Genomic DNA, 18,054 nt, shown 5'->3' on the forward strand with positions numbered 1-18,054 from the left:
TTTGCACTGAATTTGTTTATAAGTAAAGATATATATTTTGTATACAATTGTTTCCCTCTGGTCTTCAACTCAGCGCAAATAACAAACTCATGATCATTTCTGATCTGTGGGAATAAGTTGGGAATCTCCTTCATTACCGATCCTTGCTTGTTTTCAGAGATAGAGAACTGCTTCTCGGAGCAGTATAAGCTGTATCTGAGGAGGTCTGGAAGACCCGGCCCAAATACCTTTATTAATATGCCTTCTGATAGTGGGAGTAACTGGGAGTTTCTGAGGTGGGTACAATACATAAAATTAGACGTGGCAGATTACATACCGGTAATTAATTACACGTGATAGCATAATAACAATATCTTTGACACATATGGCGACATCTTGTACTTTGGAAATCTGTCACTGGACCTGAATTGGACGGGGTGCCAACCATCTGGATCCTTTCTTCCCTGAAAGACAGTAAATATTTCCTGAAACCCCAGAAACATTGGTTCACGTCCATCTTCCCAATCTTCACTATTGTGTTCTGGATGAAGTCCTCCCCCGTCCCTGGCCTACAGGCCTTTATTTCCTAACACAATTAGAGATGACGTTCGGAATGTATTCTGGGGCCAGAATGTTGTGAAACAGCGGAACAGACGAGACGTCCGCAGAAAGAAGAACCAGACAAAATGGAGATTCATCTGTACTGACGCTTAGATAAACTATAGTCCTGTAGGGTTAGCATTGACCATTACTGTCACACTGCTATACACTGTTATATACTGCTATATACTGCTATACACTGCTATACACTGTTATACACTGTTATATACTGCTATACACTGTTATATACTGTTATATACTGCTATACACTGCTATACACTGCTATATACTGCTATATACTGTTATACACTGCTATATACTGTTATATACTGCTATATACTGCTATACACTGCTATATACTGTTATACACTGTTATATACTGCTATACACTGCTATACACTGCTATATACTGCTATATACTGTTATACACTGCTATATACTGTTATATACTGCTATATACTGCTATACACTGCTATATACTGTTATACACTGTTATATACTGCTATATACTGTTATATACTGCTATATACTGCTATACACTGTTATGTACTGCTATATACTGCTATATACTGTTATACACTGTTATATACTGTTATATACTGCTATACACTGTTATACACTGCTATATACTGCTATACACTGTTATGTACTGCTATATACTGCTATATACTGTTATACACTGTTATATACTGTTATATACTGCTATACACTGATATATACTGCTATACACTGTTATATACTGTTATATACTGCTATACACTGCTATACACTGTTATACACTGTTATATACTGCTATACACTGTTATATACTGTTATATACTGCTATATACTGTTATATACTGCTATATACTGCTATACACTGTTATGTACTGCTATATACTGCTATATACTGTTATACACTGTTATATACTGTTATATACTGCTATACACTGTTATACACTGCTATATACTGCTATACACTGATATATACTGCTATACACTGTTATATACTGCTATATACTGCTATACACTGCTATACACTGTTATACACTGTTATATACTGCTATACACTGTTATATACTGTTATATACTGCTATACACTGCTATACACTGCTATATACTGCTATATACTGTTATACACTGCTATATACTGTTATATACTGCTATATACTGCTATACACTGCTATATACTGTTATACACTGTTATATACTGCTATACACTGCTATACACTGCTATATACTGCTATATACTGTTATACACTGCTATATACTGTTATATACTGCTATATACTGCTATACACTGCTATATACTGTTATACACTGTTATATACTGCTATATACTGTTATATACTGCTATATACTGCTATACACTGTTATGTACTGCTATATACTGCTATATACTGTTATACACTGTTATATACTGTTATATACTGCTATACACTGTTATACACTGCTATATACTGCTATACACTGATATATACTGCTATACACTGTTATATACTGTTATACACTGCTATACACTGATATATACTGCTATACACTGTTATATACTGTTATACACTGTTATACACTGTTATATACTGTTATATACTGTTATATACTGTTATACACTGCTATATACTGCTATACACTGATATATACTGCTATACACTGTTATATACTGTTATACACTGTTATATACTGTTATATACTGTTATATACTGCTATATACTGCTATACACTGTTATACACTGTTATATACTGCTATACACTGTTATATACTGCTATATACTGTTATATACTGCTATATACTGCTATACACTGTTATATACTGCTATACACTGTTATACACTGTTATATACTGCTATACACTGTTATACACTGTTATATACTGCTATACACTGTTATACACTGTTATATACTGCTATACACTGTTATATACTGCTATATACTGTTATACACTGCTATATACTGCTATACACTGCTATATACTGCTATACACTGTTATATACTGCTATACACTGTTATGTACTGCTATATACTGTTATATACTGTTATACACTGTTATACACTGTTATATACTGTTATACACTGTTATATACTGCTATATACTGTTATATACTGTTATATACTGTTATACACTGCTATATACTGTTATACACTGTTATATACTGCTATATACTGTTATACACTGTTATATACTGTTATACACTGCTATATACTGTTATACACTGTTATATACTGCTATATACTGTTATATACTGTTATATACGGCTATATACTGTTATACACTGTTATACACTGCTATATACTGCTATACACTGTTATATACTGCTATACACTGATATGTAATACTATACACTGATATGTACTGTTATATACTGTTATACACTGTTATATACTGCTATATACTGTTATATACTGTTATATACGGCTATATACTGTTATACACTGTTATATACTGTTTACACTGCTATACACTGTTATACACTGTTATATACTGTTATATACTGCTATACACTGTTATATACTGCTATATACTGTTATATACCGCTATACACTGTTATATACTGTTATACACTGTTATATACTGTTATACACTGTTATATACTGTTATATACTGCTATACACTGTTATATACTGCTATATACTGTTATATACTGTTATACACTGCTATATACTGTTATACACTGCTATATACTGTTATATACTGCTATACACTGTTATATACTACTATACACTGTTATATACTGCTATACACTGTTATATACTGTTATATACTACTATACACTGTTATATACTACTATACACTGTTATATACTGTTATATACTACTATACACTGTTATATACTGCTATACACTGTTATATACTGTTATATACTGCTATACACTGTTATATACTACTATACACTGTTATATACTGCTATACACTGTTATATACTGTTATACACTGTTATATACTGTTATACACTGTTATATACTGTTATATACTGCTATACACTGTTATATACTGTTATATACTGTTATACACTGTTATATACTGTTATATACTACTATACACTGTTATACACTGTTATGTACTGTTATACACTGTTATATACTGTTATACACTACTATACACTGCTATATACTGTTATATACTGTTATATACTACTATACACTGTTATATACTACTATACACTGTTATATACTGCTATACACTACTATACACTGTTATATACTGTTATATACTACTATACACTGTTATACACTGTTATGTACTGTTATACACTGTTATATACTACTATACACTGTTATATACTGTTATATACTGTTATACACTGTTATATACTGTTATATACTGCTATACACTGTTATATACTACTATACACTGTTATATACTGCTATACACTACTATACACTGTTATATACTGTTATATACTACTATACACTGTTATACACTGTTATGTACTGTTATACACTGTTATATACTGCTATACACTGTTATATACTACTATACACTGTTATATACTGTTATATACTGTTATACACTGTTTTCCCATTTCGTCCTACGGCAGCACAGAATGGGTTAACTTTGTTCTCATCCGATCCTAGGACCGCCCACCTAGATAATAGGTACAGATTAAAACAATTAACTCATTAGTAGTGACCTATAAAGGCTGCTCCCTCCAGAACCTCCTTGTGTTTTTTTATTGTCCTCATCAGAGGATGAAGCCCACCTATGGATCCACCTTGGAGATGGCCGTTGTACCTTGTTTTTCCAGGTCCAGGCCGGAGAGTGGTTACAGCCATGTATGGTTCCCTGGCTCCACTCTCGTCCCGCTTACCTCCCACCTGCGTCCCTTCAGCGTCCGGCCATTGGTTTGGCTGTTAAGCGCTGTGCCGCTCGGTTATTGCCGGCTATCTTCTACTTCCGGTTTCGCAGGTGGAACGCATCGTGGAACGCAGACGCGACGGCGTCTGACGTCATAGGCGCACGCCCATTCTTTTGGGCGCCAAATTCAAATCTCAGGTATAAAAAGCGGGACTATGCAGAGCTCAGATGCCCTGGTGCCTAGGCAGCTGAGCTCTAGCGATTTGAAGGTATTTGCCTGTCCTATTGTCAGGCAGTTAACCCCTCATTGCCCTGCTGTTATTTTGAATGATTTATACCTTCATTTTTTATTGCAGATGTCCTCCACATCCAGCAAGAGGGCTCGCAAAAGCAGACACAGATTGTGTCAGGGTTGTGACCAACCCCTTCCTGATGATTTCCTGCAGGATCTCTGCCTCAGGTGTTTCCAGGACGCACAGGGAACTGCACCTGCTAAAAAGAAACAGAGAGCTGAACCTGCACTCTGCATCTCCTGTCTGCAGCCCTTACTGGAAGACCATACCTCTAACATCTGTGAGCAGTGCTCCCATACAGATGAAACATCAGATGACGACACCACCAAGATGATGTCTCTGTTCAGGGCTTTCCTCAAATAAACTAAATCTAAAAAGTCATCAAAAAAGAGGAGACGTCGGTCTCCATCTTCCTCTTCTGTGGATTCACGGTCAGAAGGCGAAGTCTCCTCTAGTTCGGAGTCGCAGGTTCTAGAAGATAACTTTCTTTTTAATAAATCTGATACGAATCATCTTATTAAAGAGGTAAAGAGTATCATGGAGACCAGTAAGGAAAAGGCCTGTAGCCATGACGAGGATAATCTCTTCTACTTTCCGAAGAAGAAGGCGTCGGTGTTTCCAGGTCACCCTGTTCTTGATGCAGTTTTGCGTAAAGAGTGGGAACATCCAGTGGCAAGGCTGAACTTAGGCTCCAGATTTAGAGCAGTTTATAAAACAGATCCAGCGGAATCCTCGAGCTGGGAAGGCCCTGCTAGGGTAGACCCAGCAGTGACGAGATTAGCCAGAAAATCATTCTTTCCATCAGATGACTCGGCTTTATTGAAGGACCCTATGGAGAGGAAGGCGGATGGCCTCCTTAAGAGGTCTCACACCTATCTAGCGTCTCTTAATAAAGCGGCCATGGCGTCAGTCCCAGTGGCGCGGGCTCTTAGAGTATGGTTAAGCCATCTTGGCAGGGACATTGAAGACGGTGTCCCCAGAGAAGACCTCCTGAAGCAAATACCTAACCTGAAGCTGGCGACGGAATTCCTCTGTGATTTCCCAGTAGACACGATAAGGTTTACGGCGAAGAACATGGTTCTCACGAACTCCATACGAAGATCACTCTGGTTGAAGCTCTGGTCTGGGGATCCATCTTCTAAGAACAATTTATGTTCCCTCCCTTTTGAGCCAGGAGAATTGTTCGGGTCTCACCTGGATAAACTCTTGAAGGCGAATATGGAGGATAAAGTACTAAGTTTTCCTCAAGCCAAGCGGAAGGAGAAACCCAGGAGTTTTTCGTTCCTACAGACAGGATCCCAGAAGATCAGGCTATAGAGGTCTCTCAAGCCGAGGAAGAACTGACCGTAGAACTTGGGGTTCGTCGGAGAAACCTAAAAGGAAAACGGAAGAGAATAGGCCTCAGAAGCAGGAATTCTGACGCCATAATTGTAAGGGTAGGAGGTCGATTATCCCTTTTTCACCGGAGCTGGCTTCAAATTACATCAGACAGCTGGGCTCTGGACATCATACAAAATGGCTACAATCTGGAGTTCAGTTGCGCACCGAAAGACAGGTTTACTGTGAACAAACCAAGAGATCCACAGATCTTTCTTTTGTTAAGGGAGTTCATAGAAAAGGGAGCTTTGGAACCAGTTCCAAACGATTCAAAAACTCCGGAATCTACTCCAGAATTTTCTGCGTACCCAAAGGGAATGGGAAGAGTCGGCTGATCATAGACCTGCGCTACTTAAACCATCATCTAAAGAAAATCCATTTCAAAATGGAGACGATGAGATCCATTGCTGCTGTCCTTAGGAAGAACCTGTTCATGGCTTCTTTAGATCTCAAAGACGCCTATCTGCATGTTCCTATAAATCCACAGTCAAGAAGATTCCTGAGAGTTGCCATCAAAAGAGGAAGAGAAGTTTTGCATTACCAGTTCAGAGCTCTTCCCTTCGGGTTATGTTCAGCCCCGAGGATCTTCACAAAGAATCGTCGAACTACAAAGAGCTGAAGGCGGTTCTGTTGGCTCTTCGCCACTTCAAGTCCGATATAGTAGGGAGATCCGTTCTGATCCATTTGGACAACTTTACTACCGTATTCTACCTGAACAAACAGGGAGGTACGAGGAGCGGACCTCTTCTGGAGCTGTGCAAAACTATTTTCAGCTGGGCGGAATCACACCTGCTGGAACTAAAAGCAGCGCATATCAGGGGCTGCTGCAATACGCAAGCGGATCATCTGAGCAGGAAGACTGTGAACCAAGCCGAATGGGAGCTCAATCAGTCCGTTTTTCACCAAATTACAGAGAAGTGGGGCTCTCCTGCATGGGATCTGATGGCGACAGCAGAGAACAGAAAACTGAGCAGGTTTTGTTCGCTGAACAGCTTCGACAGTCCAACAGTGGTGGACGCCTTCTCCATGAGCTGGGAACGCCTATTCGTCTATATATTTCCCCCAGTACCTCTCATCCCGAGAGTTCTTCGGAAGATAGCAGAGGAGAAGCCTCAGGCCATTATGATCACGCCATTTTGGCCGAGAAGGTCATGGTTTCCCCTTCTTCTTCACTTGTCCAAGGGGAACTTCTGGAAACTCCCCCTGTAGCCAGATCTCCTGTTGCAGAACAACCTGTATCATCAAAATCTACAACGTCTACACCTTACGGCCTGGAGGCTGAGAGAAGTAGACTAGAGAGAATGGGCTTGTCACAATCGGTAATCAACACCCTGCTGGCATCTAGGAAAGACTCTACCAACAGAAAATATGCTAAAGTCTGGAGAAAATTTCTATCCTGGATGTCACAGACCAGCCATGAAACCATCAATATTTCTGACATCCTGCAGTTCCTCCAAGATGGGTTCCAGAAAGGGCTCAAGCCAAATACGCTAAGATCCCACATGACGGCAATAAACTCTGTAACAGAGAATGAATTCCTTCATCATCCTTTGATATTCCGGTTTTTCAAGGCAATCAAGAGGCTCAAACCTGTTCATAGAGACCCAGTACCCATCTGGGATCTTTCTCTGGTACTAAAAAGGCTTGCAGCTCCCCCGTTTGAGCCATTACAAGAAGTGGACTACAAATGGCTCTCCTGCAAGACTCTATTCCTCACAGCAATTACGTCTGCCAAAAGACTGGGGGAACTTCAGGCATTGTCTTCAAAATTCCCATACTTACGTTTCCTGCCAGATGGGGTTCTACTTCGTACTATGCCAGCCTTTTTGCCTAAAGTCCCTTCAACAGCAAACAAAAATAGAGAGTCGTTCCTCCCAGTATTTTTTCCTGAGCCTATGGACGAGAACCAGATACTCTTACATACATTGGATGTTAAAAGAGCTCTACTTATCTATTTACAAAGAACAAGAGAATTCAGAGCAGTAGAAAATCTTTTTGTCCTCTTCTCTGGGCCAAGAAAGGGTTCTTCTCCTTCTAAAGATACTTTGGCAAGATGGATCAAAGCCACAATAATGGAAGCCTATTCTCTGGAAAAGATATCACCTCCATTTCCAGTAAGAGCACATTCCACCAGGGCCACGGCTACTTCTTGGGCAGAGGTCGCACAGGTCTCGATTGAAGAAATCTGCAATGCAGCATCCTGGTCTTCCTCCCTGACCTTCGTCAAGCATTATAGTTTGGATGTTAACGCTAGGAGCTCAGCCTTTGGTACCGGGGTTCTGTCTGCAGCTCTGAGTGAGGATACCCCCCCTTGTGATCTATGAAAATCCCATTCTGTGCTGCCGTAGGACGAAATGGGAAAGGAAAAATTCTTACCTGGGATTTTACTTTCCTTGAGTCCGTAGGCAGCACAAGTATACCCTCCCTAATAAATTTCTTATATTGTTTTTTGGCATAATTCTTGGTCTGAGTCTATTTGTATTAACACAAGGAGGTTCTGGCTGGAGCAGCCTTTATAGGTCACTACTAATGAGTTAATTGTTTTAATCTGTACCTATTATCTAGGTGGGCGGTCCAAGGATCGGATGAGAACAAAGTTAACCCATTCTGTGCTGCCTACGGACTCAAGGAAAGTAAAATCCCAGGTAAGAATTTTTCCTATACACTGCTATATACTGTTATATACTGTTATACACTGATATATACTGTTATATACTGCTATACACTGCTATATACTGTTATACACTGCTATATACTGTTATATACTGTTATACACTGTTATATACTGTTATATACTGTTATACACTGTTATGTACTGTTATATACTACTATACACTGTTATGTACTGTTATATACTGTTATACACTGCTATATACTGTTATACACTGCTATACACTGCTATACACTGTTATGTACTGCTATACACTGTTATACACTGCTATATACTGTTATATACTGTTATACACTGATATATACTGTTATATACTGCTATACACTGATATATACTGTTATATACTGTTATACACTGATATATACTGTTATATACTGCTATACACTGATATATACTGTTATATACTGTTATACACTGCTATATACTGTTATACACTGCTATATACTGTTATACACTGTTATACACTGCTATATACTGTTATATACTGTTATACACTGATATATACTGCTATACACTGTTATACACTGCTATATACTGTTATATACTGTTATACACTGCTATATACTGTTATACACTGCTATACACTGTTATATACGGCTATATACTGTTATATACTGTTATACACTGCTATATACTGTTATACACTGCTATACACTGTTATACACTGCTATATACTGTTATATACTGTTATACACTGATATATACTGTTATACACTGCTATACACTGTTATATACTGCTATACACTGTTATACACTGCTATATACTGTTATATACTGCTATACACTGTTATATACGGCTATATACTGTTATATACTGTTATACACTGCTATATACTGTTATACACTGCTATACACTGTTATATACGGCTATATACTGTTATATACTGTTATACACTGCTATATACTGTTATACACTGCTATACACTGTTATACACTGCTATATACTGTTATATACTGTTATACACTGATATATACTGTTATACACTGCTATACACTGTTATATACTGCTATACACTGTTATACACTGCTATATACTGTTATATACTGTTATATACTGTTATATACTGTTATACACTGCTATATACTGTTATACACTGCTATATACTGCTATATACTGTTATACACTGTTATATACTGCTATACACTGCTATACACTGTTATACACTGCTATATACTGTTATAACTGTTATACACTGCTATATACTGTTATATACTGTTATACACTGCTATATACTGTTATACACTGTTATACACTGCTATATACTAATATATACTGCTATATACTGTTATATACTACTATACACTGTTATACACTGCTATATACTGTTATATACTGTTATACACTTTTATATACTGTTATACACTGCTATATACTGCTATACACTGTTATATACTGCTATATACTGCTATACACTGTTATATACTGCTATACACTGTTATATACTGTTATACACTGCTATATACTACTATACACTGTTATATACTGCTATATACTGTTATATACTGTTATACACTGTTATATACTGTTATACACTGCTATATACTGCTATACACTGTTATATACTGCTATATACTGTTATATACTGTTATACACTGTTATATACTGTTATACACTGCTATATACTGCTATACACTGTTATATAGTGCTATACACTGTTATATACTGTTATACACTGTTATACACTGATATATACTGTTATACACTGCTATACACTGTTATATACTGCTATACACTGTTATACACTGCTATATACTGTTATATACTGTTATACACTGTTATATACTGTTATACACTGCTATATACTGCTATACACTGTTATATAGTGCTATACACTGTTATATACTGTTATACACTGTTATACACTGATATATACTGTTATACACTGCTATACACTGTTATATACTGCTATACACTGTTATACACTGCTATATACTGTTATATACTGTTATATACTGTTATATACTGTTATACACTGCTATATACTGTTATACACTGCTATATACTGCTATATACTGTTATACACTGTTATATACTGCTATACACTGCTATAAACTGCTATATACTGTTATAACTGTTATACACTGCTATATACTGTTATATACTGTTATACACTGCTATATACTGTTATACACTGTTATACACTGCTATATACTAATATATACTGCTATATACTGTTATATACTACTATACACTGTTATACACTGCTATATACTGTTATATACTGTTATACACTTTTATATACTGTTATACACTGCTATATACTGCTATACACTGTTATATACTGCTATATACTGCTATACACTGTTATATACTGCTATACACTGTTATATACTGTTATACACTGCTATATACTACTATACACTGTTATATACTGCTATATACTGTTATATACTGTTATACACTGTTATATACTGTTATACACTGCTATATACTGCTATACACTGTTATATACTGCTATATACTGCTATACACTGTTATATACTGCTATACACTGTTATATACTGTTATACACTGCTATATACTACTATATACTGTTATACACTGCTATATACTGTTATATACTGTTATACACTGCTATATACTGTTATCTACTGTTATACACTGCTATATACTGTTATACACTGTTATACACTGTTATATACTGTTATACACTGCTATATACTGTTATACACTGCTATACACTGCTATGTACTGCTATACACTGCTATACACTGTTATACACTGCTATATACTGTTATAACTGTTATACACTGCTATATACTGTTATATACTGTTATACACTGCTATATACTGTTATACACTGCTATATACTGTTATCTACTGTTATACACTGCTATATACTGTTATACACTGTTATACACTGTTATATACTGTTATACACTGCTATATACTGTTATACACTGCTATACACTGCTATGTACTGCTATACACTGCTATACACTGTTATACACTGCTATATACTGTTATAACTGTTATACACTGCTATATACTGTTATATACTGTTATACACTGCTATATACTGTTATACACTGTTATACACTGCTATATACTAATATATACTGCTATATACTGTTATATACTGTTTTCCCTTATCGTCCTCGGCAGCACAGAATGGGTTAACGTTGACCTCTTTAGTTTCATAGGACCGCCCACCTAGATTTAAACAATCAAACAATTAGTCAATCACATAATTAGTACACCTATAAGGTCTGGTGAATTGCAACTGCCCCTTGTATTTTTTTTATGTCTTCATTTCTGAGGAATCTGCCCACCTGTCTGGTGTGGTGAAGATCGGCCACCTATGCCGTGGGGTGTGTCCCAGGCTCCAGGCTAAGTGTCCAGCAGTGCCACGGGTGTGTCCTTGGCGCTGGCACTATGCCGCATCCACGATGTGCGCACCGGCAGGAGGGATCCATTGCGGTCTGATAGCCGCTGCCCTGCCGATGGTTCGCGCAGTGTGCGCCCGACGCTCCCGGCATTTGACATCCCCAGCATGCCTCTCCTAGGATCGGAGGCCGCCGCACTTCCGGGTTCGGGCAGCGTCTGACGTCATCAGTCAGCGCGCCCTTTGGGGCCAATGGGAAGCCGCAGGAGCGGCTGACGTCACCAGGCGGCGTCCAGGGCGCCAAATTCAAATATTTAAAGGTGGATGCAGGCTGGAGCAAGCTGCCATAAGTGCCTGGCAGCCGAGCTCCTGTGAATTTAAGGTATTGTGTCAGCTGGGGCCCTTCTGACAGAGATCCTTGCTGGTTTTGCTCATTGTATGTCTTTTTTCTCTGTTCCAGATGTCTGGGCTTCCTGGTTCTGTGAGAAAGAGGTCTAAGAAGCACAGACACAGATATTGCCTGTCATGTGAGCAGCCCCTACCTGATGAACAGCGAGAGGACTACTGTGACAACTGTATGGCAGCGGATTCTGTCCATTCTCATAGATCTTCTGCTGGTTCAAAAAAGTCTAGGAAGAAGCAATCCCGCTGCATCTCCTGTATTCAGCCCTTACCGGAGGATTCACACTCCAATATCTGCGCTTCCTGTACTCAGCCTGAAGATGAGTCTGACGCAGAGTCCAGAAAACTGATGAGCCTCTTTAAGTCCTTTCTGACAAAGCAGAAACAGAAAGCCAAAAAGAGAAAGCGCGATCCTATCTCCTCATCCTCTGACGAGTCTCTGACGTCTGAGAGCGAAGACTCAGGCTCGGATTGGGAAGTCTCTAATATGGAGGAGAATTTCCTTTTTGATAGGAAAAATGCGAATCGCTTAATCAAGGACGTAAAGGGAATAATGGAGACTAAGGAAGACCCTGTTGCCGCACAGGACAAGGAGAGTCTCTTCTATTTCCCAAAGAAAAAAGCTTCAGTCCTTCCAAGCCATCCAGTTCTGGACTCCATATTCCAGAAGGAATGTAAATGTCCCCTGAGGAAAATAGATCCGGGCTCAAGATTCCGTTCCATTTATAAGATTGACTCCGCTGAGTCCTCAAGCTAGGAAGTCCCCGCTAGAGTTGATCCTGCGGTAACAAGGCTGGCTAAAAGGTCCTTCTTTCCCGCAGATGACTCCGCGCTGCTGAGGGACCCGATGGACAGAAAGGCAGATAACTTGCTAAAGAGACTGCATTCTTACTTGGCCACGTTAAGTAAGGCAGCCATGGCAGCAGTACCAGTGGCTCGAGCCCTCAGAATCTGGCTAAGTCACCTAGGAAGGGACATCGAGGACGGAGTCTCCAGAGAAGACCTGCTCCTTCAACTGCCGTCCCTTAAAATGGCCGCTGAGTTTTTGTGCGACTTTCCAGTGGATTCGCTGAGATTCCTGGCTAAAGATATGGCCCTCTCAAATTCAATAAGAAGGACCTTGTGGCTCAAGCTATGGGCAGGAGATGTTGCCTCAAAGACCAACCTCTGCGCTCTACCCTTTGAGCCTGGGAGACTGTTCGGCTCTCAGCTAGACAAGCTGTTAGAAGCCAATTCGGATGAAAAATCTCTGAAGTTCCCTCAGTTTAAAACCAAGAACCGTCCCAGGAATTTTCGTCCCTTTGGTAGGCAGCCTTACCGCAGAACAGGCTATCGTGGGCGATCTAGCAGAGGCCGGTCAGACAGAAGAGTCCTTCCCAGTTCTGCTGAAAAAGCAAGAGGAAAGGAAGACATCAGTAAAAACTCCAAGGCTGATTTCTGACGTCGAAAGCCAGTCTGTAGGAGGTCGCTTATCCCACTTCTACAACAACTGGGAGAGAATCACTACAGACAAATGGGTTCTGGATCTAATAAGGGACGGATACTCGCTAGAGTTTCTTCATCAGCCAAGAAGCAGATTTCTGTTTCAAAGAGAAGACCCTCGTATAGATCACCTGGTGGACCAATTTCTAAAGAAAGGAGCTTTAGAACGGGTACCAAGAGGTCAAGAAAAAAAGGGAGTCTACTTCAGGTTGTTTTTAGTCCCAAAAGCAAGCGGGGATTGGCGTCTCGTTATAGACCTCAGATACTTAAATCATTTTCTGAGAAAAATCCATTTCAAGATGGAAACATTAAGATCGGTGGTGTCCACTCTTCAGCGAGATCAGTTCATGGCCTCCCTGGACTTGGAGGACGCCTACCTGCATGTGCCCATAAGATCTTCCTCAAGGAAGTTCCTAAGAGTGGCCGTCAGAAGAGCAGGGAGAATCCTGCACTTTCAATTCAGAGCGTTGCCCTTCGGGCTGACGTCCGCACCCAGGATTTTTACCAAAATATCAGTGGTGGCAGCAGTGCATCTACGCTTACAGGCCATTCAAGTCTACCCTTACCTCGACGACTGGCTAGTGGCAGCAGCAACGGAGGAACAGTTACAACTTCATCTCCGTACAGTCATCTCGCTTCTCCAGTCCCTCGGTTTCATAATGAGTTGGAAGAAATCTCAGCTCTCCCCAACGACGTCGAAAAGATTCTTGGGGATGGTGATAGACACCCGCTGCATGAAAGTGTTCCTTCCTTCAGACAAGGGTCAGAAGATCAGAGAGGAAGTGAGAACCTTGAGATCCATTCACAAGCCATCCGTACGCAGAGTGATGAAGACCTTGGGTCATCTGACTTCTACCATAGATGCGGTCCCCTGGGCGAAGATCCATATGCGAGACCTTCAATGGAATATGATACAGGCAAGACGCACCAGTCATTGCGATTTGGAAAGAAGAATCAGCCTGAGGCCTTCCGTTATTCAGAGTCTGAACTGGTGGTTACAGACAGAGAAGCTCACAGTAGGGAAATCATTTCAGTATCTGTCACCGATAATAATGACCACGGATGCCTCAGCCAGAGGCTGGGGAGCTCACGTGCAGAACAGATGGATCCAAGGGAAATGGTCTCCCCAGGATATGCGACAGTCCTCGAACTTCAAGGAAATGAAGGCTGTTCTGGAATCACTAGTCCATTTTCAAACCCTCCTGGAAGGAAAATCGGTGGTGGTTCGCTCAGACAACCTCTCCACGGTGTTCTATCTGAACAAACAAGGAGGAACGAGGAGCCCGTCCTTGATGAAATTATGCAAACGGATTTTCACCTGGGCAGAATCACATCTTTCGCAATTAAGAGCGATTCATATAAGAGGCTGTTACAATATACAAGCAGATCGTCTGAGTCGGATGACAGTCAGTCCGAGCGAGTGGGGTTTGAATCCGATTTACTTCAAGCAAATCATAGCCAGATGGGGTTGTCCAACCTGGGATCTGATGGCCTCCAGACAAAATCGGAAACTCCAGAAGTTCTGTTCCCTGAGCAAACACGACGGGCCAACAGTGGTAGATGCCTTCTCGATGTCTTGGAGTCGCCTATTTGTCTACCTATTTCCACCAGTACCCCTCATACCGAGGGTTCTACAGAAGATTGCGGTAGAAAGACCCAAAGTAATACTAATAGCACCATTTTGGCCCCGGAGGTCATGGTTTCCTCTTCTTCTCCAACTGTCCGAAGGGAACTATTGGAAGCTTCCATGTGCCCCCGACCTTCTCCTCCAGCAGGGTCTATTCCATCAGAACCTAGACAGGTTGCACCTCACGGCCTGGATGTTGAGAGAAGCAGATTAGAGGAAGAGGGCCTACCAGCTTCGGTCATTGACACATTAATGAATTCCCGCAAGCGTTCTACCAATGTGGAATATGCCAAAGTATTAGGAAAATTCCGGTCTTGGTTGTCGGGAAAGGGATATACGGAAATAAACATCTCCAGTATTCTTCAGTTCCTTCAAGAAGGATTTGATATGGGCTTGAAGCCGAATACCTTAAAATCCCAGATGACTGCCATTAATATCTTGACAGAGAATAAATATCTGTTCCATCCTCTGATAGTCAGATTCTTCAAGGCCTTGAAGAGGCTAAGACCGGTGATTCACGAACCCTTTCCTGTGTGGGACTTATCCCTAGTACTAAGGGGACTCACAAGACCACCCTTTGAACCGCTGGAACAAGTGGACATCAGATATCTCTCCTGCAAAGTTCTGTTTCTTGTAGCCATTACTTCGGCGAAAAGATTGGGGGAACTACGAGCATTATCTTCCAGACATCCATATATACGAATCCTTCCTGATGGGATATTGATTAGAACCATACCTTCCTTTCAACCAAAGGTTCCTTCCACTATGAATATTAATAGGGAAACCTTCTTGCCTACATTCTTCCCAAATCCGGCGGATGAAGAACAGGAGCAATTACATATGCTGGATGTGAAAAGAGCAGTAGAAACATATTTGCGAAGAACGGAAGAGTTCCGTTTAGACGAAAGTCTTTTTTTTGCTTTATTCTGGACCTAGAAGAGGGCGAACGCCATCCAAGGATTCACTCGCCCGGTGGATAAAGAACACCATCACAGAAACCTACTTGTTAGAGGGGGAAACTCCACCACTTTCCATCAAGGCTCATTCCACGAGGTCGACAGCAGCCTCTTGGGCGGAATATGGGCAGGTGTCTATACAAGAAATCTGCAGCGCAGCCTCCTGGTCCACTCCTTCCACCTTCGCAAAGCATTATCGCCTTGACATCGAGTCCAGGAGCTCAGCCTTTGGCACAGGCATTCTAAGTTCAGCTTCAGTATAATCCCCCCCTTTGGAATCTATAAAAATCCCATTCTGTGCTGCCGAGGACGATAAGGGAAAGTAGAAAATTGGTACCTGGAATTTTACTTTCCTTGAGTCCGAAGGCAGCACAGGCTTACCCTCCCTAAATAAATTATATTTTTTGTTCTGCAACTGTGTGGATCTATTTTTTAATACAAGGGGCAGTTGCAATTCACCAGACCTTATAGGCGTATTGATTATGTGATTAACTAATTGTTTGATTGTTTAAATCTAGGTGGGCGGTCCTATGAAACTAAAGAGGTCAACGTTAACCCCATTCTGTGCTGCCTTCGGACTCAAGGAAAGTAAAATTCCAGGTACCAATTTTCTACTATACACTGTTATATACTGTTATACACTGCTATATACTACTATACACTGTTATATACTACTATACACTGTTATACACTCTTATACACTGTTATATACTGTTATACACTGTTAGGCCTCATGCACACAAACGTATTTTTTTGCGGTCCGCAAAAACGGGTCCCGTTTTTCCGTGATTCGTGACCGTTTTTTCGTCCGTGGGTCTTCCTTGATTTTTGGAGGATCCACGGACATGAAAAAAAAGTCGTTTTGGTGTCCGCCTGGCCGTGCGGAGCCAAACGGATCCGTCCTGAATTACAATGCAAGTCAATGGGGACGGATCCGTTTGACGTTGACACAATATGGTGCCATTTCAAACGGATCCTTCCCCATTGACTTTCAATGTAAAGTCTGGAGTCCCTTTTATACCATCGGATCGGAGTTTTCTCCAATCCGATGGTATATTTTAACTTGAAGCGTCCCCATCACCATGGGAACGCCTCTATATTAGAATATACTGTCGGATATGAGTTAGATCGTGAAACCTCATTTCCGACAGTATATTCTAACACAGAAGCGTTCCCATGGTGATGAGGACGCTTCTAGTTAGAATACACTACAAACTGTGTACATGACTGCCCCCTGCTGCCTGGCAGCACCTGATCTCTTACAGGGGGCCGTGATCAGCACAATTAACCCCTTAGGTGCCGCACCTGAAGGGGTTAATTGTACTATCATATCCCCCTGTAAGAGATCAGGGCTGCCAGGCAGCAGGGGGCAGACCCCCCCCTCCCAGTTTGAATATCATTGGTGGCCAGTGCGGCCCCCCCCCCCCTTTCTCCCTCTATTGTAATAAATCGTTGGTGGCACAGTGTGCGGCCCCCCCCCCCCTTTCTCCCTCTATTGTAATAATTCATTGGTGGCACAGTGTGCGCCCCCCCCCTTCCTCCCTCTATTGTAATAAATCGTTGGTGGTA

General features: G+C 40.4%; 1 protein-coding gene across 3 annotated transcripts in view; it reads left to right on the forward strand.

The window, feature by feature from the left end:
* Positions 1–630: 630 nt before the first annotated feature.
* Positions 631–18,054, forward strand: part of LOC120990540 (PC-esterase domain-containing protein 1A-like) — a 69,414-nt gene continuing 51,990 nt past the window's right edge. Inside the window, exons 1-2 of one of the 3 annotated variants that reach the window (XR_005776435.1) lie at positions 631–713; positions 17,004–17,085. Coding sequence is in view for 1 of the 3 variants with exons in the window: in XM_040419417.1 (XP_040275351.1) it covers positions 17,016–17,085 (70 nt within the window). In the remaining 2 variants the exon portion in view is untranslated. The remainder of the gene's footprint in view (positions 714–17,003; positions 17,086–18,054) is intronic. The other 2 variants (XM_040419417.1, XM_040419418.1) reach the window with 2 other exon arrangements.

The sequence above is a fragment of the Bufo bufo genome, chromosome 2 (genome assembly GCF_905171765.1).
Source record: "Bufo bufo chromosome 2, aBufBuf1.1, whole genome shotgun sequence".
Lineage (NCBI taxonomy): Eukaryota > Metazoa > Chordata > Amphibia > Anura > Bufonidae > Bufo > Bufo bufo.